The 24,015-nt window shown below is 36.3% G+C and overlaps 4 protein-coding genes across 14 annotated transcripts in view; 3 read left to right on the top strand and 1 right to left on the bottom strand.

The window, feature by feature from the left end:
- LOC6582963 (rab11 family-interacting protein 3) overlaps positions 1 to 16,516 on the top strand; it is a 57,993-nt gene extending 41,477 nt beyond the window's left edge. For 5 of the 11 annotated variants that reach the window (XM_015162667.3, XM_015162662.3, XM_015162663.3 and 2 more), the window contains 5 exons: positions 13,325 to 13,459; positions 13,526 to 13,982; positions 14,056 to 14,204; positions 14,458 to 14,496; positions 14,840 to 16,516. In XM_015162667.3, coding sequence (XP_015018153.1) covers positions 13,325 to 13,459; positions 13,526 to 13,982; positions 14,056 to 14,204; positions 14,458 to 14,496; positions 14,840 to 14,968 — 909 coding nt within the window. In that variant the 3' untranslated portion in view covers positions 14,969 to 16,516. Of the gene's footprint in view, positions 1 to 6,783; positions 7,701 to 8,017; positions 8,051 to 13,136; positions 13,233 to 13,324; positions 13,460 to 13,525; positions 13,983 to 14,055; positions 14,205 to 14,457; positions 14,497 to 14,839 lie in introns of those variants that run through there. The other 6 variants (XM_002008608.4, XM_015162664.3, XM_015162665.3 and 3 more) reach the window with 5 other exon arrangements.
- A 185-nt stretch (positions 16,517 to 16,701) lies between these two features.
- LOC6582962 (vegetative cell wall protein gp1) lies at positions 16,702 to 18,020 on the top strand. Its single transcript, XM_032731716.2, has 2 exons — positions 16,702 to 16,811; positions 16,874 to 18,020. Exons 1-2 carry the CDS (start codon positions 16,730 to 16,732, stop codon positions 17,938 to 17,940), a joined length of 1,149 nt encoding a protein of 382 aa, XP_032587607.1. The 5' UTR covers positions 16,702 to 16,729; the 3' UTR covers positions 17,941 to 18,020.
- Positions 18,021 to 18,568: 548 nt separating this feature from the next.
- LOC6582961 lies at positions 18,569 to 19,219 on the bottom strand. The gene is made up of 2 exons (XM_002008606.3): positions 19,098 to 19,219; positions 18,569 to 19,030 (listed from the first exon to the last, which is right to left on the bottom strand). The coding sequence occupies exons 1-2, from the start codon at positions 19,120 to 19,122 to the stop codon at positions 18,696 to 18,698; spliced, it is 360 nt and encodes a 119-aa protein (XP_002008642.1). The 5' UTR covers positions 19,123 to 19,219; the 3' UTR covers positions 18,569 to 18,695.
- Positions 19,220 to 20,556: 1,337 nt separating this feature from the next.
- On the top strand, positions 20,557 to 21,970 carry LOC6582960. Its single transcript, XM_002008605.4, has 3 exons — positions 20,557 to 20,692; positions 20,751 to 21,518; positions 21,585 to 21,970. The coding sequence occupies exons 1-3, from the start codon at positions 20,671 to 20,673 to the stop codon at positions 21,650 to 21,652; spliced, it is 858 nt and encodes a 285-aa protein (XP_002008641.1). The 5' UTR covers positions 20,557 to 20,670; the 3' UTR covers positions 21,653 to 21,970.
- The last annotated feature ends 2,045 nt before the right edge of the window (positions 21,971 to 24,015 follow it).

The following is a 24,015-nucleotide window of genomic DNA, read 5'->3' as shown; positions in this document are numbered from 1 at the left end:
GTAAGTAATTCGACGAGCACCCTGGGCTCCCATGTGATGAGCGAACATATGGCAATTGTTGATTGAAAGGCCAGTGCTGAGTTTTCAGTTGCAAAGAGGACAGACTGGGGACTACTGAGCGAATTGAGGTTCGACGTTAGGTTGGTTTCTTTGTTGATTCGGTCATTATTTGCGTTTGACTATTTTTAAGATCTGAACGAATCGTCGGGTCTTGAGAGACTCTCTGTTGTAGTGCGTCGCTCTCTCGCTCACTTGCTCTCTCTCTCTCTCTCTACCCCCTATGTTTTCTTTATCTGTGATTCTCTCAGTTTTTGTTCAATTTGAAAATTTGCCCGTGAATTTTTTGGCGTTCAGTTCGCCTTTCGCGTTTCGCGTGTTGTAGTCGAAGTTTTTATTTTCGTCGGGTTTGTTTATTTATGCTATCGTGTATGCGGTGTACAATAATAAAATGTTAATCTCTTAAACACATATGTATATTTATATAATTTGTGGATATTAATGATTAATAGAGCAACTGTTTGTTTACCTTGAATTGCATTTAATAATAAAATATTTAGTCAGATTGACTAAAAACGACACTGCCAAATCGTTTGATGTGAAAATTGCCAGAGCTTTTCCAATTTAGCGCACGTTGCGTCCACTTGACATGCAAATTAAAATTCCACAAAAAATGAAAATTCCAACGAAGCAAAATCAAATTGATTTAATAATATTTTTGAAGCTCTTTTGTTCGTTCAGCACACACAAAAAATATGCTTTATCCTCGGTTTTGGCTGCTGCTGTTTGTTGTTCAAGAAAATTTGCATTTAATGAGCTGCTTGCTGCTTATTTATGTAGTCCCCAGCATCGATCCCGCCCCCGTCCCTGCATTTTCCGTTGCTCCTCTTACCGAGAGCCGGCAATTGTATGTAAATTGCGCTGTGAAAATCATTTTGAAAAGCTAATGATATATTTCTCATACCTCTCTGCCATTGACTTAACAATAAAAGATGAGCCGAAAATTGTTCAAATCATCTTAAAAATGTAAAATAAAGAAAGTTTAGTTAGTTTGGGGGAATTAATTAGGCGGCTTTACTTTTGTTAGCAAATATTATTTGCGATAAGGAATATTAATTAACTGTAACTGTTTATTAAAACTTCGAACTAGTTTGTTATTATGAAATGGAAAATAGAATACTCATTTTAAGAGTTTATATATTAAGGGTTTTTATGATTTTTATTTGAGCTATTTAGCTTTAAAGTCTTATAGATTTCCGTGTTCGTTTGAACTAGTTCACAAAGTAATTTTTCTACATATATCATTTAGTTTATTTAATTAAGTTTGACTGCAAGCCTATTTTATTTTTAGTCAACATAATTAGGTTCTCCTAGTTTCCATTTAAATTTGCGATAAGTAGCTCATTTAACCTAGTTCATTTAATTGATTAATGAGTTTGCTGTTTCTAATCTTTTATGCGCAGCTCGCAAACCTAATTTATTCCAATAACCTACCCCAAATGAAGTTGGGTTAAAGAGACGGTAATCAAATTATAAATCGTTCACTTGGAAGTAGTTCAGTCACAATCTTGTATATGGCTCATTTGAACTAGATCGCCTATAATTTCACTCAGTCGCAGATCTTTAAAAAGTCATCTGTAATAAAAGAATATCTTCATTTAAAGACTTCTTATCTGTAGTTTGTATTTCTCTTGGATGTGCCCTGGCGTCATCCATCATTTTATTTTATTTACTTACCAATTTTGTACTGCAATTTCTGTTAGCTTTAGCATGTGCGTATAAAGAGTGTCCAATCTAAACAGTAACCCCAAAAAAAAAAAAAAAAAAAAAGGGAACACTCAGTTCTATTATCAATCATTTTCCGCTGCGTTGGCCTCTCCCCTTGACACCGTAGAAAATCGACCTTAGTTAGCTATAAAGTCGACTAGCTGATAAGCTGGCCAAATGTCTGCCTCACTTCGTATAGGTTCGCTATGCGTTTCACTTATTCATTCAGTTCGTCCGTTGATTTCGTAGGCTAAATAGGCTAAACATTGTTGTTTTCATGGTTGGCGAGCAGCGGCGCATTGAATTTGGCGTAATTAGAAACTTGTTGGGGATATGCCAAGGCACGAATGGAACAAAGCTGAAAGATAAACAGCGACAGGGCCCTGGACATGCAAAATAATAAGGCAAACTGCTTTCATTACACTCGAAGAAAAACCCAAGCTGTTGCAGCTTAGATTCTAATTGTTTGGCAGTACATAAAAAAAAAAAAACACACACACACAGACAAACAAAAACAAAAATAATTTTACGCTCTGCTGGCTGTTTGGCTTGTTGTTGCTTATATAATGAAGATGAAAGAGGAACATAAGAGCTAAACTTTAGCTGTTAGTTGATGTTGCTGTTGCTGTTGCTGCTATGATTACACTTGAGTTCTTCTTCTTCTTCTACGTCTTCTTCAACATCATCTTCTAAGTTTTGCTGCAATTGCAATGAGAAATTATGCAAAGGCAAGGTGAGAGATCAGTGTGACAGCAAACAGCTGTTGTCTATCCCCCTGACAGACCTCACATTGTGAAATGAGGTTAACACAGTTGTCTATGCCTGTATGTGTGTGTTTGTGTCTGTGTTGGCCAAGTTCTGAAAAGGGCTCAACGTGAGGGCGTTACAAAGGCTTTTGCATAATGGACATGGACAAAGAGGAAAAGAAAAACAACAACAAAAAATCCATCCACACTTATCAAATGAGGTTAGAAACTAGCGCAAATCCTAAAGTGCATATGCGCTGTGTTCTCTTCGAATGTGTAAATGGCTGAACTTCTTAGGCTCTAATGCGGTTAAATTGCCTTCCTGGAAGAGTTTGAGTGTGGAGCGTTTTCGAAAGTGGAACAACTCTTGAAACTATTGGAAGTTAGACCAGCTCTAATGGTCTTGGGTATTCAAATTAGTGCAGAGCACTTGCGAAATATTTTTGCTTGGAGAAGATTTTAATTGTCAATTGATTGTTTTGCTCGAAAGAGAACTTTGTAGATGTAGCTAAACCTAGTGTGCAGTGGAAGGATGTAATAGTAGTAAATGTATATACATATACATATGTACATAATCATTTAAATAATGTCTTAGTCTTAGTTATTTGAAAAGAGGAAATAATAACAAATAAAAAAAAACATGTTTATAGAATTAAATAAATAAAAATATATTAAATTTTACTTATTAAAAAAAATTAAAAGAAGAAATTTTAAATATGGAAAAACAAATTGGAAACAAAATTAAATTAAAATTAAAAACTTGGGTTTAACGAATACTTCCTGTTTTTTTTTCCATTTATCATTAATAATTTTTATTCAAAATTAAATTACGAAAATTAAAAAATTATTTGCCGGTCAACCTATATAATATCAAATATTGATTCTTAAAAATTATATTATACAAATGGAATTTGATATATTATATTCTTAATTTATTATTATTATATACGTAAATAATTTTTTTCTGCACGAATGTGTGATTCAAACTTTCGTTAACTCATAAAGGTCTTCAGCAATTTATTAACCGACTGATAAAGTATAATTATAATTGGAAAAAAATTTATAAAAAAATCATTACAAAATATATAAATTTAAATAAAAATTTCCAAACTTTATAGAGTTCATAGAAATGTTTGCTTCCAAGTATTGCCATCACTTTATTTGGCTAATTAAATGCACTTTCAATTATATGCATTTTCCATATTGGAAAACTAAGCTTTGCCCACACTTCATAAAATTTATAAATCAAATGAAGGCTAATAATTGGGCTCAGATTTGTCTTTTACATAATTCACGACAGACATTGGAATGTCCATAAAAATTCGAAACTTCCATCAAAAAATGCGCCATAAATATATGGCCCAAAGGCAATTTCTTTTATGATCTGTGTGTGTGGGCAGCAAATATGAAAATGTAAGAAAACCCGTAAAGCCCAAAGTTGCATCATTATGATTTTGTTTTTCTTTTTTTAGTTAATATCAATTTCGTTTTCAATTTTTCACGATATGCAGCGGCACGTTCTGTAGGTGCGTCATTAACTTAATTTCCATTGTCTCAAATCGTGCGCAGGCAACAACAGCAACAACAACAACTGCAGACTGCAGCAGCAGCAACAGCAGCAGCGACAGCGGTTGCAACTGCAGCTGCAACACGTCAAGTGGCAGCTACAAATCAATATGCATGAGAGCATCATAAAAATGTCTGCAGCCCATCTGATTGGGGCGTTGAACATTGAATATCACGCATACGCCACCGTTTTATCTCATATGCGATGTTTATAAATGGCTAGACCATTAAGCCGAACTGTGGAAAAACAATGTCCAAATCTTGTTTCTCTCTCAGTTTCTTTACAAAGTTATTGTAATGCGATTTTCCGCTGAAAGTGATTAAGATTTTTGAAATAAAAAAAGTAAAACCTGTGAAAAACTTGATGCGACAGTCTCTAAATTGTTGTTGTGGTTGCCAACTGGGCGAGAGATGGTGAAAGTTGTTGTTGCTGCTGCAGTTGTTATTGTTGTTGTTGTCATTGTTGTAAAGCAGTCGAGAAACAAGTACATAATTCAATATGAGTTGTGCTCGAGTTTCATTTGCCTTTTGGCTAAGCAATTGACATTGTTGTAAACTAGAGAAATAGTTGGATGAATAGGCAAGATATTTGATAAAAATTTAATAACAAATTTAATAAAAATAGGTATTAAGAGATTCTAGGGAATTAGCAAGCTGATAAATTTCTCGAGAAATACTTTTTGCATACAAAACTTTTGGGAATACATGCTAGGAAAATTAATTTTCCTCTATGAAGCTTGCTGAAATTCTAAAAAATTTATATACACACGCATACACTCAAACACATTCGTACACACATTGCCCGAAATGCTCTCAATTTTATTATTATTTTTACTCAGATTGTAAATTAGAATTTATTGTGGCCGCCACTTAAAACAATTGTGCTGAGGCTCTAGTTGAAAGGCAGCGGCGCGATCTTTTCTTTTTGAGAGATTTTCTGTGTCTGTGTGCGTGTGAATCATGCCGAGAATTTATTATAAACAATTTAAGAAAAATTTAAGAGTCATGTGTATGACACATTTCGCTCAGCTCTAGAATTGAATCATCAGCAGCGAAAAATAACAACAAAATTATTGAAGATTATTCGCCTAAGAGGCGGTATTATGCAATGCTTTGGCAAGATGAAGAAGAGTTGCAGCATTGCATGCTCCACTAAACAGGCGATAGAAGAAGACGCGGCTCTGTAGAGTCTTTTGCGTTGCTTTATCTGCACGAAGTTCATCAATTCAAGTCGGAAATTAAACAGAGAGAAGAAAGACAAGGAAAGACTTTAACAAAAGCAGAACCCAACTCAGTCGTGTAGAAAGAGGCGTGACCAGGGCAGGCACGGAGCAGGAGGCGACGGGGGTACAGAGGTCTTCCAGAACTTGGATCTTATGACTTTTGTTTGGACTGCGAGAGAGCGCGCGCGCTTGCATTTCCTGCAGCATTGGGGAAAAACATGGAAGCAGTAAAATTCTTGAATGCTATTTGCCATTATTCCTTTGTTTCGACTGAATTTTTCTTTCATATTGTGCAACGACTGCCGTTGTGTGGGCCCCCAAAGTCAGTGCATGGAATCCGGAACAGTTTTACCTTTCAATTTGCCTGACCTCGAGCTGGATTTTCATCTTTCGCATCGTCTTCAGTTCTTTTATTACAGCTCCTCTGGCAGAAATTAAAAATATTTCTTACACTTTCTGCTGATTGTTCTTGCTTGGGTTGAAGAAACTCATTAGGAAAATATGCGTGCGATTCGCAATCGTATAATGTTTTATAATGCGTAGATTTCTTGAATATAACGCAAGCTCTAATTGCTGGGAGAGTTAACTTGAAGCCCAATTGTTGTTTATTATTCTTTTGGGAGTCGTTATGTAAGCCTCTAAAAATTATATAACAATTTGGGTGAAATTGCCTATGAACAAGCTTTTATTCAGCCATTAAACAAATGAAAAGAGAGCGAAATTAAGCTTTATAATATGGTTATAAGAATGTAATAAATTTGTTAATAATAAAATGGAACTCGTTTGATAAACATAAAATATTAAATAATAAAAAAAAAGAGAATAAAAATATGTAGCTAGTACTATAAATATTAAAATAGAATAATAAAATAGAAATAAAATACTTTTAAAAATAAATAAATCTAAAAAAAAATATTTATAAAATGAAAGAAATATAAAATATATGATAATAAATCATTAAATACCGAAAAAATATACATTTAATTTAAAATATAAAATATTTAAAAAAATAAATAATAAATGCTGAAATCTGAAATTTAAATCGTATTCAAGAATTTAAATGAATGCATACAACAATATTTATGTGATAAAACACTGTTGCAAATTGAGATACAATAGATAAATAAAATAAACCATTGCATATTGAAATTGTAACAGAATATTTATATATATATGCATATATAAATTGTAATAAAAATACATAGCAAAATACGCAACAATAAATATATGTATTAATTGATGTATTTATTGTAACTACTTCAAACATTTGTAACATATTTATACGTATTTGTATTACATATAAATATATGTATTTATATGCTTATATTTTATTGTTACAATTTCGTGTATTTCCATAGTGCACAACAATGCATCGAAAAGTGCCCAATAAATTATAAAAAATATAAAAAGAGAACTGAATTAAGTATTTAACATATCAAATAAAAACCAAAAATGTGCCTTAAAAGATAAAAACAAAAAGAAAAAGAAAACGTCGTGTCTTCCACAACAAAAATAAAACTCAAACAAAAAGAGAATCGAAAACAACAAAAAAAAGTGTGAATTTACAACGCCCAGTGCCACGCCTCAGCTATCAAAAATAAAACTGAAAGCAAAAGTGTAACAAAAATCGATTTGAAAAATCTGAACAACAACAACAACAACAATAATAATAATAACAAGTACAACAAAAATCATGAGTAGTCAACCTGCCAGCCAGCCCGATAGCATTGACTTAGCCTATGATATGTGGGCGGGTCAATTCGAATTTGTCGGACCAACAGCGAACTCGCCGGCAACAACAGTAAATCAAAAGCTGAACAACAACAACAATAACAGCGGCAACATCAAATTCGGCAGCGAGAGGAATGCTAGTCAGAAACTATCCTCGGCCGAGAGTTTGGAGGATTTGAATTTGAATTTCAATACCAGCTCCACACAGAATCCACTGTGCAACGCCTATAGTCTGGGCGTGGGCGTGGCTGATGACTATAGTGGATTTGGCAAGCAGCCCATACTGATTGATCAGGAGACATTTCTGAGCCTCAATCCGGCTGATTTTGAGAATATTGTGCCATCCGATTCGGAGCCCAATTCGTTGGTCTTTATCGAGAACAAGCTCGAAACGAACAACAACAATAGCTTGGAGTCGAATAACAATAACAACAACAATAACACAAATAACAACAATAAAATATACAATTTGGAAACGTTGACCAGTAAATTTAATAACAAAACCAACAATACGAATACAAACGGTTTCAAATTGGAAAACTTGAAGAACTTCAAGAACAAATTGCTCTGTGATTTCGAAGAGAACGGCAACGGTGGATCACCGAACGGTTCGAATAGCAAAATGAACGGCTCCCTCAGTGCCGAGATATGCGATAATTTCAACGAGCAAGTAAGCAAACCCCAAACATCCCCCATCTACAACCTCTAACAACTTCTTGAATAATTTATGCTATTGCAAATGCAATTTCATTAAAGTGTCCCCCTCATTTTGCCTAATTCATAGTCGTACTCGTACAGTCGTATAGTCCCATAGGGTTGCGTGTATGCCTCTTTGTCTAGTATAGCATGTCAATAATTTCCATTTACTATAAATAAGTGCTGTTGTCTAGTCAGGCGGTTTAGTCTATTACTAGATAGTTACGGGTGCACTGCAAATGCAAATATATGAAAAGTTTCCCGAATTGCATTTCAAATATTCGAATTGTGAATTGAGCACTGAAAATGCTGGAAACAAATGATGTGAGTGTTTGAGGAGTTAACTTGGCTTAAAGTTGAAATGTTGATAAACGCCTTATGCAGGTTGTACTTGTATTTTTTAGGCATTCGTTAACATTATATTAATAATTTTAGCTGAGAAAGCAACATAATGTTGTTATACTGCATATTAGTGTTGATAAACGTATCAAATTTTATACTTATACTTATTTTGAGTTACTATTTTTGTTGTCTGTATTAATGTTTATTGAAAGTTTATGGAATGGAATCAGGAATTCCTTGATATATTTAGCTTTGAATCTTGCAAAACCATTTTAAATGTAAATTTCCGTGTTGAAATTTTTTTATGACAAATCAGAGCAATGAAATAATTTTATACAATGTTGAAAATGTTGATTTAAAAAAAATGTTTTGTTAAGCTTTAGGTCTTTAAAAGTTGATCTAAAAATAGCTAAGATTCACTAGAAAACAAATTTGCTTCACTTACTACAAAACAGTGTTGTTCAACTTATACTAAGCAGATGACTAGAAGAGTTTCGGGATTTACCTCTGAGTAGGTAGTATTCAAACTTTTCCTAGTATTTGTTGTACTAATTTATTGTTTATCAAACTGTATATTGCCTATATATTATTATTGTCTTCAAGCTGTAAAGGAGACATAAAAGGCCTAATGCTTACGAACTGACATTATTAATAGGTTTATCATATAAACTATATTCATGTCAAGCCTTAGCTAGAAAGCGAAGCAAAACAACTTTTTCTAGTAACCAATTAGCCGTAATATTTTTCCAAAATTGTTTACGTATTTCCTTGACATATTTATCCTAAAAAAAAAATCAAAATTTAAACAAACATTAGAAGATCTTTTTTTGTAAATTGCAAACATCTGCTGAAAGTAAACAACAAATACATAAATTATCTTTCGTTGTATACGAGAAATGCGTCAAATGAGATCAGCTGCCTCGGAAATAAGTTAAATATATATAACAACAAACTAGAAATTCCCTCAAAGCACTTTGATGAATGAACGAACGAACGAAATGAATGAAATGAACTGGAACTTAGGCAAGCGAATGATTAGTGTTTGTGAAAATATGTCAACGAAAGTAAGCGAGGAGAAGACGACAAAGTGAGAAATGTGAAATGAGAACAGAAGCGCCTTTTGGGGTCTTAAGTTTCGAAAAGAGATTAATTTTGACTCGGAAGCTAATGTGATCGGAACATCGGAGAACTGTTGAGAGATATCGTAGTTGTAGTTGCTAACAGCCACTTCTTTCTCTTTCTCTCACTGACTCCACGGGGCACACACACACACACACACACACACGCACAACAGAATTCGACATGCAACTAATTGCATGATGCAATTTTCCAGTTTTATGCATGATTATCAGACTCGCTCGCAACACATTTGGCTGCTGGCTAATTGTGGGCCTGCAGCTGTGAATGCGAGCATGTTATTAATCAAGAGCCAAAAACTCTCGGATTCTCCGACAACAGAGTTTTCACAGGCCCTCGAGGTCACTTGCAGTCCGATAAGACCGAGAAACGGATGCCACTTGCTCATATGTTTACTGTATATACATGTATACATACATACATATATATATACATATAAGTCTATCGCGCCTGATATATGCTAATGGGAGCAGCGTCCCATTTGATAAATGTAACAAATGGGGATTATTGTATTTTGCCCCAGCGGAAAGCGGAAAGTGTTGCAAGTGTTTGTTTGGACTCTTTTGAGGTCAAAGCTAATGCTGACTGTTATGGGCTGTGGTGTACAGATTTTCAATTAATCGAGCGAGTTTATGAGCTGTTAATTGAGAAACGTTAATATAAAACGATATGATTAGGGGTAATCAATTGGAATGTAATTGTAAGTGTTGAAAAACTAATGAAATGAAATGAAAACTTCTCGAACTTATGCAGCTATGAAGATGCTTTATATTATCTTATTTTACATCTATAATATATCTATTTAATTATATTTAATCTCTCAGTTACTCAGCCAATATATCTGAATGAACAAAAACATACATTTGATTGGGTTATATAATTTGTTTATATTATTTCAAATCTAAAATCTATATACACACCTATATATATCATATTCAATCTGATAATCATTCAATATCATTTCCTTTAATTTGTTACTTGATAAGTGAATCGTATTCTTATAAATATATTTTTATTATATTACTAATACTATGTCATATCTACATACATATATACTAAGCTATATATATTCATTCTGTCTAAAAACTTTTGATTGTAGCCTCTTTCGCTTATTTATCGTCGAGTCTTAGCCTAAAGCATTTTCCCAGCCCTTTGCCAGTTGATGAGTGAAATCCAACTTATGCCTGCATTAAGATAATAATTAATATTGTTTTAAATCTACAATCTATATATACACATATGTATTCATTCTGTCAATCATGCAATCAACATTTCTGATTGCAGCCCCTTTCACTTGCACTTGCTCAGCCAAATTGTCATTTTGTGTTGGCCTAATGCATTTTCCTAACCCTTTGCCAGCTGCCAGCTTGTCTTTCTTGCTTTTCATTATTGAGCATCCATTTCCCGCCGTCATTATGTCACCTGTCACACTGCTCGCTACTTTCCAGTTCAAAGTTACGACTCAGCTTTAAAAATTGTACAAAATTTCGTACACACACAGGGTGTTTCCTGTTGCTCGACACGCAGACCGCGTTAACCCTGGAACAAGCTTCAACAAAAGTGACAAGTGACAAAAGCGACTCCCTGCACTTCCCCTACCTGTCTTCCTCTCTATCTCCCCCTCTCTCTCTCTCACTCACTCACACTACTTTCCTGTTTTGCAACGGCACTTGTTACTCAATGCGTCTGCTTGGACTTTTAATTTGCTTTTTTTATATTATTATTTTTTATGTTATTTTACGGCTTGTTGTTGTTTATTTTAGCCAGCGGTTTTTGTTTTCTTTTCTCTTTTTATTTCTGTAGAATTTGAATTAGATTCTAGTTTTTCTGCCCCTTTACATACTATAATTTTGTTGCTGTTGTTGGTGTTGTTTTTTGTTGTTGTTGTATTTTTTGGCATGGTTCATTGTACACATATCTGAGTAACAGAGGCCCTAATAGAGCTCCCTCCATATGGCACTAAAGACTTTGACTCAGCAGGTCTCTTCCTCTAGCTCTACCTCTTTCTCTTGCTCTCTGGCGCTCTCTCTGTCTTATAGATAGTTTACATGTCATTTTTTTGGTGGGCCCCATTCCTAGTTCTTTTCAGTTGTTGCTGTGCCGCGCGTCGCGTTGTTTGTCCAACGGTTCTCATTCTATTCAATATCACATATATTTATATATATATATAATATATATCTATTCACCTAAATAGCTCTCAGTTTGCTTTGACGTCAATTATTTTTGTGTTTTTATCGGTTACTCATAGTCATTTTGTTTGCTGTTATTTACATAGCCCCCTAAACATCGCAAATTGCAGTTAATTAAGCTTAATTGAAGGCTCTAGGCACAGTTTGACAGCCACTGTACAAAGACAGTCACCCACAAATGCGAGGCATTTTTTATTCAATTGAACTTTTCACTTGACTTTTTGTAAGCTGTAAATAATAAGCAAATGAGAAAGATTTGGATAGATGGAAGAGCAGAGACCATACAATTGGATTTCTATTTAATCTCATTTAGCATTTAAGCTGAGAATCAAAACAGCTTGAAGCATTTACAAACACTGGTTCGGATACTGCTATTTATTTGAAGAGAATTTGCGTTAGCTTGAATCGTAATTCGATTTGACCTTGTGATTTACATAGAAAGTTTTCTTCTTATAAAGAAGACAAACCTCACTTTTTAAAGTTAAGCAAACGTGGCGAATATTTCGTATGCATTTACCAACACTATAGCTGGTAGCATTAGCATCTATTCTCTGTTAACAAAAGCTAAATAAAAAATTATGAATTTTATACATTCACTTCTATCATTTTAATAGATTAAAATATTGTCTTGAAAATTTACCAACACTGTAATAAAAATTTAAAAAATTCCTTAAAAATGAGCAATTGAATCGAAGCCATCCAGCATTCTATTTATGGGCATGTTTGAATGCCTAATTTCCTGCAGTCAATTTTCTACTTATAAGCAAACCTGACTGGAATATCAACTTATGCATTTATCAACACTGCAGCTAGCGCTTGGCTATTAGCATATGCATATACTGTAATGCAAATAAGGAATATAATTGATGCAGTCATGTTTTTTTTTTCTGCTTCCGCTAGTCGTCTATACACTGTATTAACTTTCACAGAACTTTGCAACACTGGCTAACCGTAGCAACACCCGTTTGTTGAGTGTATTAGCTTCACAGTGTTACGCTTGCAACACAAATGCGCATCCGCCTTCAACATGCCTTATCGCCTGTAAATAACAGCTGAGCACACATATGACGAGTGATTTCTTAAATATATTCTTACACACATACACACAGATATGTATGTGTGCACGATAATTACACTGCACAGCAGTGGCAAACTCGGAATCGCTGCAGTTAACAATTCAGTTTCCCATGTCTAGCCAAAAGTCTTCGATGAACGCAACGCCAACATTTGCTTTGGGGTGCAGAAAATAAAACACCTGGGCGTATGCTTAATATTTATGAAATTTATATGGGCTAGGCAGCTATGTCTCCGACTCTCGACTACTCTACACTGAGCAGCAAAAGTGCTGAAATTAAAAGTGAAATTGAGTTGGAATTTTAAATGCCACATGAGTGTGCACAACAAGAACAGCTGCTGGTGAAACAGAGCTGAGAATGCGTTTAGAATGAAGTTAATGCATATTTAATTGAGACGCTTTGTCCGATTTGGTTGCAGAGTGTAATTAAGTGTTGCCAGCCCACAGCGTGTTGCGTTCGCCGCTGTCGAACGGAAAATAAAACAAATAATACAGCCTCCGGCTACGTTTGCAGTCGGTTGGGGCAAGCAAATGAGCAAAGACGACGCCGAACGCGCAAAGCCAACAAAAATTTGTGTGGAATTTTTGATGAGCAGAGTGCAAGAGGCAAACACATATACACAGCCGATACACAGTATACATATATTGAGTGCCAGATAATGTATATATCATATATGTGCAAATGCATTTGAAAAATCACATGGCTGATATGCAGTTGGTGAATGAGCTGCTCAGCGACTTGCGGCATATGAAGAAAAATTGTGTTAGTAGTAGTTTGATATCAACTCTCGAATATTCCACACAACGAAAGCAATAACACTAACAATATTTTCTTTCTTATTGATTTTCTTTTAGCTGGAGCTGCTGCAGCGCAAGGTGGACGATCTGTCAGATACGCAAAATATAGCCGAGGATCGGACGACGCGCACAAAGACTGAATATGCGGTGCTCCAGGCGCGCTATCACATGCTCGAGGAGCAGTACAGAGAGGTAAATGACTGTTAACAGTTTGACAGTCATTGACATATGATAATAATGTTTCCATTTCGCTTGCAGTCGGAGCTGCGCGCCGAGGAACGTTTGGCCGAGGAACAGAAACGCCATCGCGAAATTTTGGCCCGTGTGGAACGCGAAGCCTCGCTGCAGAACGAGAACTGCCAGATAAAGATCAAAGCCACCGAGATCGAGGCGAATGCACTGCGCGATGAGGCGCAACGGTTGCGTGTCTTATGCGATAAACAGGCCAACGATTTGCATCGCACCGAGGAGCAGCTGGAGCTGGCACGCGATCAGATTGCGGCGCTGCAACAGGAGTGCGATGAGCAAATGCAAACGGTGCGCCGCTACGAGCAGGAAAAGAAGTCCACCGAGGAGCTGATGCTCGAGCTGAGTCGCGAGCTGCAGCGCCTTCGCGAGGAGAACGGGGCGCGCGCCATGCCCACCACATCACCCGAGAGCATAAGACTGGAGGAGCTGCATCAGGAGCTGGAGGAGATGCGTCAAAAGAATCGCTGTAAGTGAATGATCATCGCACCCCCTCATCTCTATACTCTATATTAACATATGCATATCTTTCCTCCTTGCAGCACTCGAGGAGCAGAACGAGGAGCTGCAGGCCACCATGCTGACGAATCAGGCCACCATGCTGACAAACGGCGTGGAGCAGGGCCGCAACCTGCTGAATGGCACACTCAACAATTTGGCCCAGGAGCTGGAGGAGATGTCACAAGCTCAGGTTTGTAGGCCGACCACACTTAGCCAAGCTTCACTGTTTCCTCGCCGTACCTATGCCTATGCCTATGATCTTTTGCTTTTTTTATTATGCCGCGTCCACGCCCACAATTACATTAGTCAAACACGCCGCCCACGCACAGTCACAACTGCTTGTTAGAATCGCACAGTCTGAGAGTCCCGCATTTCGTCGTTGTTGTTTTCTTCTACATCTCACATATTTTTATATATATATAAATGTATTTATTGTATTACAGGATTCTGTGGATTCAGCCACATTAGCATCCTTAAGTCAGGTAATGCTTATCCACAAAAACAAATTCATTAAACCAAAAATCAAACAGAACAAGGTTTGGGAGCCGTTGTGCATGTGCTGCAGTTTGACAGTGACTGACTGTCATTTGGTTGTGGTTCACTGTATTTAATTTACAATTACTATTATTTTCGGCACATTTATTAATGAAAATTTCAAATTTTTACGTTGGTTTCCATTGGGTACTTAACGAAATTCATCAAGATCATCAAAAAAAATCCATAACATTCATGTTGTATATAAGAAATCAAAGTCTGTGTTAATGTGTTCAGTGTGTAAGACTCTCTAAAAGACTATCCAACTAATCGGCCTTCAATCAATTCCAGCTGCAACAGGCCTTCCAGGAAAAGGAAGATGAAAATGTGCGACTCAAGCACTATATCGATACGATCCTACTCAACATCGTGGAGAACTATCCCCAGCTGCTCGAAGTGAAGCCAATCGAGCGCAAATGAAGCCGCAAGATTATCAAATGAAATGAAGAAAAATATATATTAGCCGGATACTACTCTCTGGACCACCTTTAATCTTTACTCAAAAAGAAAGAAAAAGAAAAAAACTAATGAACTAATTTAATATAAATTTTAAGCAAGTCCCATATATTTATGTATACAGTTTAAGTCATAATTTATTTTATAACAATTTATTGTAGTTTTTAAACCGAACAACACAAGTGAACAGAACTACGGATCTATATGAAATTATCTAATGCGAATTCTGTTGATCATTTATATATACAATGTATCTATATCTTTTGCGTCTTACTTTTTAACTAACCGTTATTTGTGTATAAACAAAATTTCATGTTTGTAAAATAGCAAAAAAGAGAAAATTCAATTGTCTAGCAAAGAAGGGAAAAAAAGAGAATGTCTAACCCAGCAAATTGTTTATAGTTTTTGTAGTGTTGTTGAGCCCTGAAGATATTAACTATAAAATTACTAGCTCGTAAGATTATACACCTTTTAACCATGAAAATTTATGAATATAAAAGAGAAATGATAACTAGAATGTACATGATGTGTATATGCGTTTGTAGACCTAGCGAACGGAATCGTGTGCTGAAGTCCGTTCAAATGTTTTACTCTATAAAAATAATAATATATTATTTGAAATTTGTTAAATATAGTTTTAGTAATGATGGGCAGTGCTTGGGAGACATGGTTTCAACTATATATTGCATATTATTCGAGGTTCTATAGTAACCCCAACTATTTTTTGTTTCTTCAACTTTCCGTGCACATTGCCAAATTTCTCAATGTTTTTATTACTATTCTCTCTTCCGATATATTTTCCGCCTACCCCATTTTCCAAGTGTCTTACGCTGCCCATATATACTAATCCAGATCAATGAATGAACCTATCAAAAATTTGCGTTTATGGTATGGACAATCCCCAGGAGTTGGAGTTTTTAGTTATACTCGACAGAGAGACAGAGAGAGAAAGAGGGAGAAAGTAAAAATAAAAAACATTTTAATTATAAAACTAAAACATATTTAATCAAACTACGTACTACTTATGCATATGTATTTGTAAACTTAAATGATGGACGTAATGTGCAAAGTTTTGGGCAACGCAATGCAGTTTGATAGACGAACTGTGGACGAACCCCAATAGCTTAAACTTAAACTCAACGAAAAACTTAAAACAGAACTCAAAGTGGTCAACTTTTTAATATATACATATATATAAATATATCGAAACTAAATTTAATAATTTGCTAATCAAAATATTTGATGCCTTAAATGATTTTTAAACAATTTTAGCAATTAATTTGTATAATATAGACCGATAAATAGTGCGGAGATCTAAGCTTGTAGATAACACTAACAAAAAGTCCATTATGCTTAACTAAATAAATGTATACATAACTAAATATAAAATTATGTATGTAGTACACACAAACAACTATGCTGTATGCATCAAGTTTTAAATGTAATTTACACCAAGGAAGTGTACGAAATATTACTAAAAATAATAAAGAACAATTTTATAAGAAATGTGAATGAGATGATTTTACCAATTGCTTAAATATTTATGAGTGCTCAATGAAGTGCCAAACAAATGCAATTAGCATAATTTTTGGATTTATTAAGGAAAGCTTTGTCCGAACAGGTTCTGTCAGAATCTGTTGTTAAGTCATTCCAGCTGTTCGATTGCATGCTTCAAACCGGTTCCACACGCAACCTCGGAGGGCATCTGAAGTTGTATAAAAGCCCATGCCAAGACCCAGTTCAGGACACAGAAGACCAACAAGTCAAAGTCTGAAGATGGGAAAACTCCTTTTGGTATTGGCCACAGGTTGGAACTCTCATCTAAATATAACCCAAGCAGATCATCTCATATCTTCTATCTCTTCTTAGTGCTGCTGTGCTCCGCGTTTGTCACAGCGCAGGTGAAGCCAAATGAAGAGATCGGCCGGGTTACAGTCCAGGTGCCGTTGCTGTCAAATGGAAAACCCGTCATGAGCCAAGATAACGAATTGGTGGAGGTAGCGCGTGTGGTGGAGGTGAAGCCGGGCAAGCTGACGGCAGAGGAGGTTGTGGTGCCTCTAGTCAAGGTACGCAACATGAGAGCTATTCGGGATACTGAGAATCCGGGCGTGCCTAATCCTGGTATCCCGAATCCCGGTATGCCCAATCCTGGCATTCCAAACCGCGGTATGCCCAATCCTGGAATCGAAAATCCTGGCATGCCAAACCCGGGCATTCCTAATCCCGGTATGCCCAATCCTGGCATTCCAAACCGCGGCATGCCCAATCCTGGAATCGAAAATCCCGGAATGCCCAATCCTGGTATCCCGAACCCTGGCATGCCCAATCCTGGTATTCCAAATCGCAGTATGCCAAATCCTGGAATCGAAAATCCTGGCATGCCAAACCCGGGCATTCCTAATCCGGGCGTGCCTAATCCTGGTATCCCGAATCCCGGTATGCCCAATCCTGGTATCCCGAACCCTGGCATGCCCAATCCTGGTATTCCAAATCGCGGCATGCCCAATCCCGGCATCCCCAATCCAGGCATGCCCAATCCAGGCATACCTAATCCTGGCATGCCCAACCCTGGCATCCCTGTACAAACTGCCTCCTCTGAGGTTCAACCAACTGTCGTTGCACCAGCCAACACAACGACTGAGCCTGGACCCATCATGATCAAGGGCGCCAAGAGCTGCCACCAGCTGCTGCTGGCCAGCTCCGCTCCAGCCAAGCCGCTACCCGTCCAGGAGAGCTGCGACCAGCTGTGCACCAAGTTTGAGCTGATGCCCATCTGCGCCTACAACGGCGTCTGCATTCACGAGTTTCCCAATCAGTGTGTTATGGACACCTTCAACTGCAAGCACCGTGATCTGGCGTTCCGTGCCGTGGACGAGGATATCTGCATGATGGATTTGTGCGCTCGTCGCTGCAAAGAGCAGGATCTCAAGATATAGATCTTCGCAAATGCGCTGAATATATTACATTTTACATTATAAATTGACTATTAATTATTAAAATTTCTATAATTTCAATATAATAAAAAATAAAAAAAATTTTAAATTTAAAAAAAATTTTTTTTTTTTTTTTTAAGATTTTATATTTGAATTGAAACAATAGCTAAATTTTATATTAGTAATAAAAGTGCACGAATAATAATAATATCTTCGTTATCTATTGAAATCTTTTATGATTTAACATTTTTTTTAGCTTAACTTAAATATATTTTAGTTTCATAAAAACTAATAATTAGCGGAAAATTACATATATTAACAAGGAGCTATAAAATTTATGATTTAGTTAGAAAAAATAAAATTTTTTTAAAGAGGAAAGTATTTACTTTTAATAAAGAATTACGATCTTGATTATTCTTTCAATATGAGTGAAATTTTTACAGTTTTTACTTTTCCCAATAGAAATGATTCATATAGGAAAAAGCTAACGATCAATATCAAAGACAAAAAAAAAATAGTGGTGAATTATAATAAAAACCGAAATTCTATTAAGTATATATAAATCCCCATTTTTAAATTGGCGACTATATATATTAAAACAAATTAAATAATAATAATAAAAGCATATCTATTAAATTTAGGGTCATTTATTGTAAAAATTGATTTTTAGTTTGTAATAGAAAATGTAGAAGAATCAATTCGAAATTCAAATTCTTTGCACATCATCATCCAACTTCCTCATAGCCCAGCCTCACGGTTCACTGCGTCAGCTGCAGTTCCTTGCGCTCCGCTTTGCTGCAGAGCGGCTGATAGCCCCGGGTGCAGCGATAGTTCTCGACCACGTTGAAGCGCTTCTGGGGATTGCGACAGTTGTAGGCGGCCATGGTGCAGCGGCTGGTGAACAGCTGCAGGCATTGGCCATTGTGGGCGCAGACCTCGACGTCCTGATCGGTGCAGGCGAAGTCACACTTGTCGGGCACGCCCTGGTTCAGTTCGTCCAGCCAGACCGTCTCTCCATGCTGATTGACGGCCGGCAGATGGCTGCGCTTGACGGGCAGCACACTAGCGCTCGCAGCGGCGAAGGCCAGGCAAACTGCAAGAGACGAAAAGATGCAGTTACAGTTTGAGAGCAACACACACACAGTGCATGTAAAACTTACACAAGCAGAGCAGCGAATTGTTCATAGTTCTAAAGACTATTTGGACTTGGTTGTTGTTGTTGGCAAAGTTGATGTTTGTGGACCTTGCTGTGTGGGCAGCAACTGTTCAACTGTTGTCTCTGTGCCTCGACTCGAATGTTTTTATAACCAAAATGTTGTCAATGTAAATTTTCGGTCTGCGGCTGCTGTCGTTCGCTCATAATCCTTTATTTTAACACCTGACAAAAATATGCAAAACTGAAAAATCATCATGATTATCTCTGGGCCTGCCAGCTTTTGTTTGTTTGTTTGTTTGCTTCTGTTTTTTTCGCCCTGCCTGCCAAAAATAAAACCTTTTGTTTCAAAATAAAACACATTTTGCAGCGTTCGCAAGTCCCCGTGGGAAATTTGCATTCGCTTCTTTTGTTGACGTCAAATAATGGCATTTGGTTTATTTGCAGCACAGTTAATCAAAATGAAATTGAATTGAAATTTATATACAGTTAGAGAGAACTTTAAATTGCAGTTATTGTGTTCATCTGCTCAATAAATTGCTCTGCTGCCTATCTTTAGGCTGACAGCGGAAATAGACGTTATCCGAAAATTATAATTAAGCTCCTAAATGTATACCCAATTATTTTTTTTATATTTTTTGTGTATTCAGCTCGTGATTGCATAACTCATATGCTGTAGATGATATCTATATCTATGTAGAACTTATTTTGTGGGAAAGTATTTTGAAGATCTACATAGAATTCGTTTTGTATAGAAGGAAGAAAGGTTTTTAAATATCTACAGTTGGTAAAATAAGAAAGTTCGTTTAATATGTTATATATAATTTATTCAGTATATATATTGTAAAAGTTTTATCGGAAAAAAATCTCTAAGTAGAACTGGAGGAAACTTAATAAGATATATAAATGTGTACAGAGATAGATATAGAACTATATAGAAATCGATCCCTGAGTATAGAAGAAAAATAATGTAAAAACTTCTTTCTACTTAGATAAAGAACTAACTTTCTTCTAACCATACAGAACTATTGGGTAGTCGAAAAAGTCTTCATATATTGATACTACAGAATTAGTTCTATCTAAGAATTGAACCCTTTCTTTCTCCTATCACTATATCCCCATTTCTTCCATAACCAACTGCCACGCCCCAATTGGATATAAATATGAAACATGTTAAAATATCATTAATAATATTACCTATATGAGGAAGCGATTAATTCATAAGCAGACACATTATTGAGAATATTTGCCCAGCCAGCAGCTGATCGTTCAGGTAGAACGAAACCCGTTCCTTGCGACTGCTATCAAGTACAGGCATTTACAATACTTACTCGTATTATCATAAAAAGTGCATTAACAAACAAAAAAAAAATTTTAATTCTTATGACAAATCTTTGTTGATGCAAAAATAACTGATATTTGATATTTGAATTTTTTGAGGATCGTATAAAAACTGGCTGCTGCCAACGAAAATCAAACAGAACGACATCGAACGTTGTGCAGTTGAGTTGTACAGAGTGTGGAACGCAAGTGGATTGTATACTAAGAACGAGTCTGATTTGTGGATTATAAGAGATAAAATGCGCGCTCTGTTGATATTTGGTGAGTACTTATCTAGAGCTTATAGAGATGGTTTAATAAAATCCCACTCCAACTGCAGCTCTGCTTGCGCTGACTCAGGCCGCGCAGCTGGATAAGCAGGAGCCCAATGAGCTGCCTGCGCACGTGCAAACGCTGATAACGAATCACATCAATCAAGTGCTGGCGCAGAAGCCGCATGGCCAGGTTGCAACTCTCACGGGCCACGTGCCGCAGGCTGGGGCAGCAGCAAATAAGGGCAATGATGTGGCTGTGCCCCATTTGGATTTGCTGCCGCCACACGTGGAGCCAACGAAGCTGCCGCAGGTGATAAATCATCGGGCCACGGCCACATGGCAACATGCTGCTGGCTACAACAAAGTGGTGATGCCGCCAGTGGCGGAAATTGTGGTCTCAGTGCCCGGCCAAGCGCCGCTGGACATTGGCGACAAGGTCAGCAAGGTGCAACAAAAAGTCGCCTATGTGATGCAACAGGCGCAGACGCACATACCCCAAGCCATCAATCAGGCGATCAAAGAGCGCCAAAAGCTCGAGGCGCAAAAGCACAAACAAGGCAGCACCACCAGCAGTAGCACCAGCACCAGCACCAGTACCACAACCACCAGCACCACAACCAACAAGCCAGCCCACCATGCCGCTCGCCTGCTGTCCGAAGTCGAGGAAGTGCCCAAGCTGCTCGACCATCAGCTGGAGCTGAAGAAGCTGGGCAAATGCAACTACCAGTGCCCAGAGAAATCTCTGCCCGTCTGTGCCTCCAATGGCAACTGTGTGGTCGAGTTTGCAGGACAATGCGAGCTGAGTGAATGGAACTGCTTCAATACCAAGAATGGTAAGTAGAGACTAGAGCTCTTATAATCGGCGCTCTATTTTAAATGGAATTTCTATTGTCTTCTAGTATTCACTCAAGTGCATGATGATGAGTGCAATAAGACCATCAAGTGCTACGATCGTGATAATGCTTAAGCAGAGCAATGGAGGATAAGAGAATCAACTAAAGTGATAGAGAGAGAGAGGAAGACAGAGGGAGAGAGAGAGATATGCAGGAAGCAGTCTAATAGAAAGAAACGAACGAGTCAAAATAAAATATGATAATAATATATAAAGATAAAAGAGAGAGACACACAGAGAAAGAACGACAAAGCGAGAGAGAGAGAGAGATAGACACACTGAGAAAGAGAAAGTGAGGCAGAGTAAAAAGTATTAACTAGAGAGTGAGAGAAATTGTAAGATTTAAAATTAACTTGAAAACAAAAACAAAAAATATATATTTTTCAACAAGTATTCCTATAATTCATTCCATTTAATCTACATATCTATCTATCAATCAAATATTACAAAAAGCGCGAATGTTATATTTTATATGTAAAGAGTATATAATACATATTATTTTAAAATAAATATAATGAAAAATCAAATTATTAAAATCATATTATTACTTTTCTCCATTAAGGCAGCAGTCAACAATAAAATTTTTAAAGATTCTTTCAAGTGTACTGTAAAGATTATTTTATATAGTGCTATAAAGGAGTATTCTTAAAGAGTACCTCCCAGTCGACATCCTCTAAGCACCTATAATCCTGCCTATTGTTAGAAATATTTCCTCCATATATTTTTGCCTGTTTGTCTTCAGCTTATCAAAATCGTTTGTCAAGTCGAGGCCTTTGATATCGCTGCGCCCCTCTTAAAGGTACTTTAGCGCAGCATATTTACATGTAGCATTAAATCAATATGGTGTTTGGGCCTTAGTCAGCAATCGTTGACTCAAATGCTGCTCGTTACTCTTCCGTTCGATATGGCAAATCGGCAAATGGCAATTGTCACACTTTGCCATACGTTACTCAACATCAGCATCCAATCGATACGTTAGCATTTGCCGGCATTCATCCAATTTGTCAAAATGGCTTATTAACGGATTTGGCCAAAGCCCAGAACGCAAAGCCAAAGCCAATGCCAATGCCAATGCCAACTGGGAATGAGCTATAGAGCAGCCAGCTGCTACACTCCTTAAGCTTTCTTTTGCTTCGACTTTGCTCTGCTCTGCTTTGGCTGCTTATCAATTGTAGCCGCATGCAACGACATGCAAAGACTTCGGATAAATGACAGACGCCTCCTGGCTGGCCGCCTGTCAGCATTCATTCTCATTGCGATGCAGCTAGAATTTCGACTTGGATCTGGTTACTCAGGCCGACTCGAGAGCCCAAGAGCCGAGACTGGGGCTGAGACCTCTAGCTGCCATTAAAAAGCACTTTATGAATATGCGGCTAGCCAAAAAGAAATTCGTTCACTTTTCGTTTGCATACGCAAGAATCAAATGTTTTAAGGCCAGCACAACTAAGTGAGAGCATATGTAACAGAGTGAAATGTTGAAATGTGAGTGGTCACTCCACTCTATATTGGCTGAGATATCACGAGTATAAAAAATAATAGAAAATTATATTTAAATATATTTACTTAAATTATTAATCATATATTACTTCATATATTATACAGCTTCTAGCATGTTATTTGTCAGCTTGGCCTTCTTTATGCCACCTCAGAAGTTTGTTGGTCTATAAAATCTAAACTATTGAGAATATCAAAACAATTTAAATACAGGCTGTTAGTGTGATGTTTAAACTAATAAAAAATTAATAAAATTATTATATATATATATATATATATATTTTTTTTTTTTTTCAATATTTAATCAGCGAGTAAGAGCTATGAATTTTAGATTTTAAATACAGTGGTTCGCAGCTTATTTTGATCAGCACTTTAAAAAAAGTTTGTTGGTTTATAAAATCTAAACTATTGGGGATATACAACAAATTTAAATGCAAGCTGTTAGTGTGATGTTTAAACTAATACAAAATTAATTAATTTATTTTTTATTTATATTTTTTCAATATGTAATATTTCTGAAAAACATAAAAATGAAACCAAAATGGTTACACTGCGTATTTTCAACACTTATGAAATAAAATTAATAAGCTAAGTGTTTTTTAAATAAAAAAAATATATTACTTGGTGTGACCACGCTTTTGGTTAATTATATATTTATGTATATATTTTTTTTTTATATAGAATTTGATTTAGTTATTTATTTACTTTTGTAATTATTGTTTACTAAATGAAATTAATATTAACAATATGATTTTCTTTTCATTAACAATTCTAAATATTTTTTTTTTTAATGTTATATATTTTTTTTTTAATATTTTAATATAATAAATGCCTCAACTTTAGTTATCTCAATCAAAAATTGGCAGAACTGCACTCAGAGTTAGTCAGCTAGAGCTGATCCCTTCAGTATTTGCATAGCGTATGCTAAATTCGACTCTCTTTTC

Source organism: Drosophila mojavensis, unplaced genomic scaffold (assembly GCF_018153725.1).
Source record: "Drosophila mojavensis isolate 15081-1352.22 unplaced genomic scaffold, ASM1815372v1 contig_74, whole genome shotgun sequence".
NCBI lineage: Eukaryota > Metazoa > Arthropoda > Insecta > Diptera > Drosophilidae > Drosophila > Drosophila mojavensis.
This window is presented reverse-complemented; position numbering and strand designations above follow the sequence as displayed.

Coding starts and splice junctions, on each gene's coding strand:
- LOC6582960 (XM_002008605.4), top strand. CDS start 20,671: ATGCGCGCTCTGTTGATATTTG. Junction 20,693..20,750: donor GCGCGCTCTGTTGATATTTG/GTGAGTACTTAT, acceptor CTCCAACTGCAG/CTCTGCTTGCGCTGACTCAG. Junction 21,519..21,584: donor CTGCTTCAATACCAAGAATG/GTAAGTAGAGAC, acceptor ATTGTCTTCTAG/TATTCACTCAAGTGCATGAT.
- LOC6582962 (XM_032731716.2), top strand. CDS start 16,730: ATGCCAAGACCCAGTTCAGGACACAGAAGACCAACAAGTCAAAGTCTG. Junction 16,812..16,873: donor CCTTTTGGTATTGGCCACAG/GTTGGAACTCTC, acceptor ATCTCTTCTTAG/TGCTGCTGTGCTCCGCGTTT.
- LOC6582961 (XM_002008606.3), bottom strand. CDS start 19,122: ATGAACAATTCGCTGCTCTGCTTGT. Junction 19,031..19,097: donor CAATTCGCTGCTCTGCTTGT/GTAAGTTTTACA, acceptor CGTCTCTTGCAG/TTTGCCTGGCCTTCGCCGCT.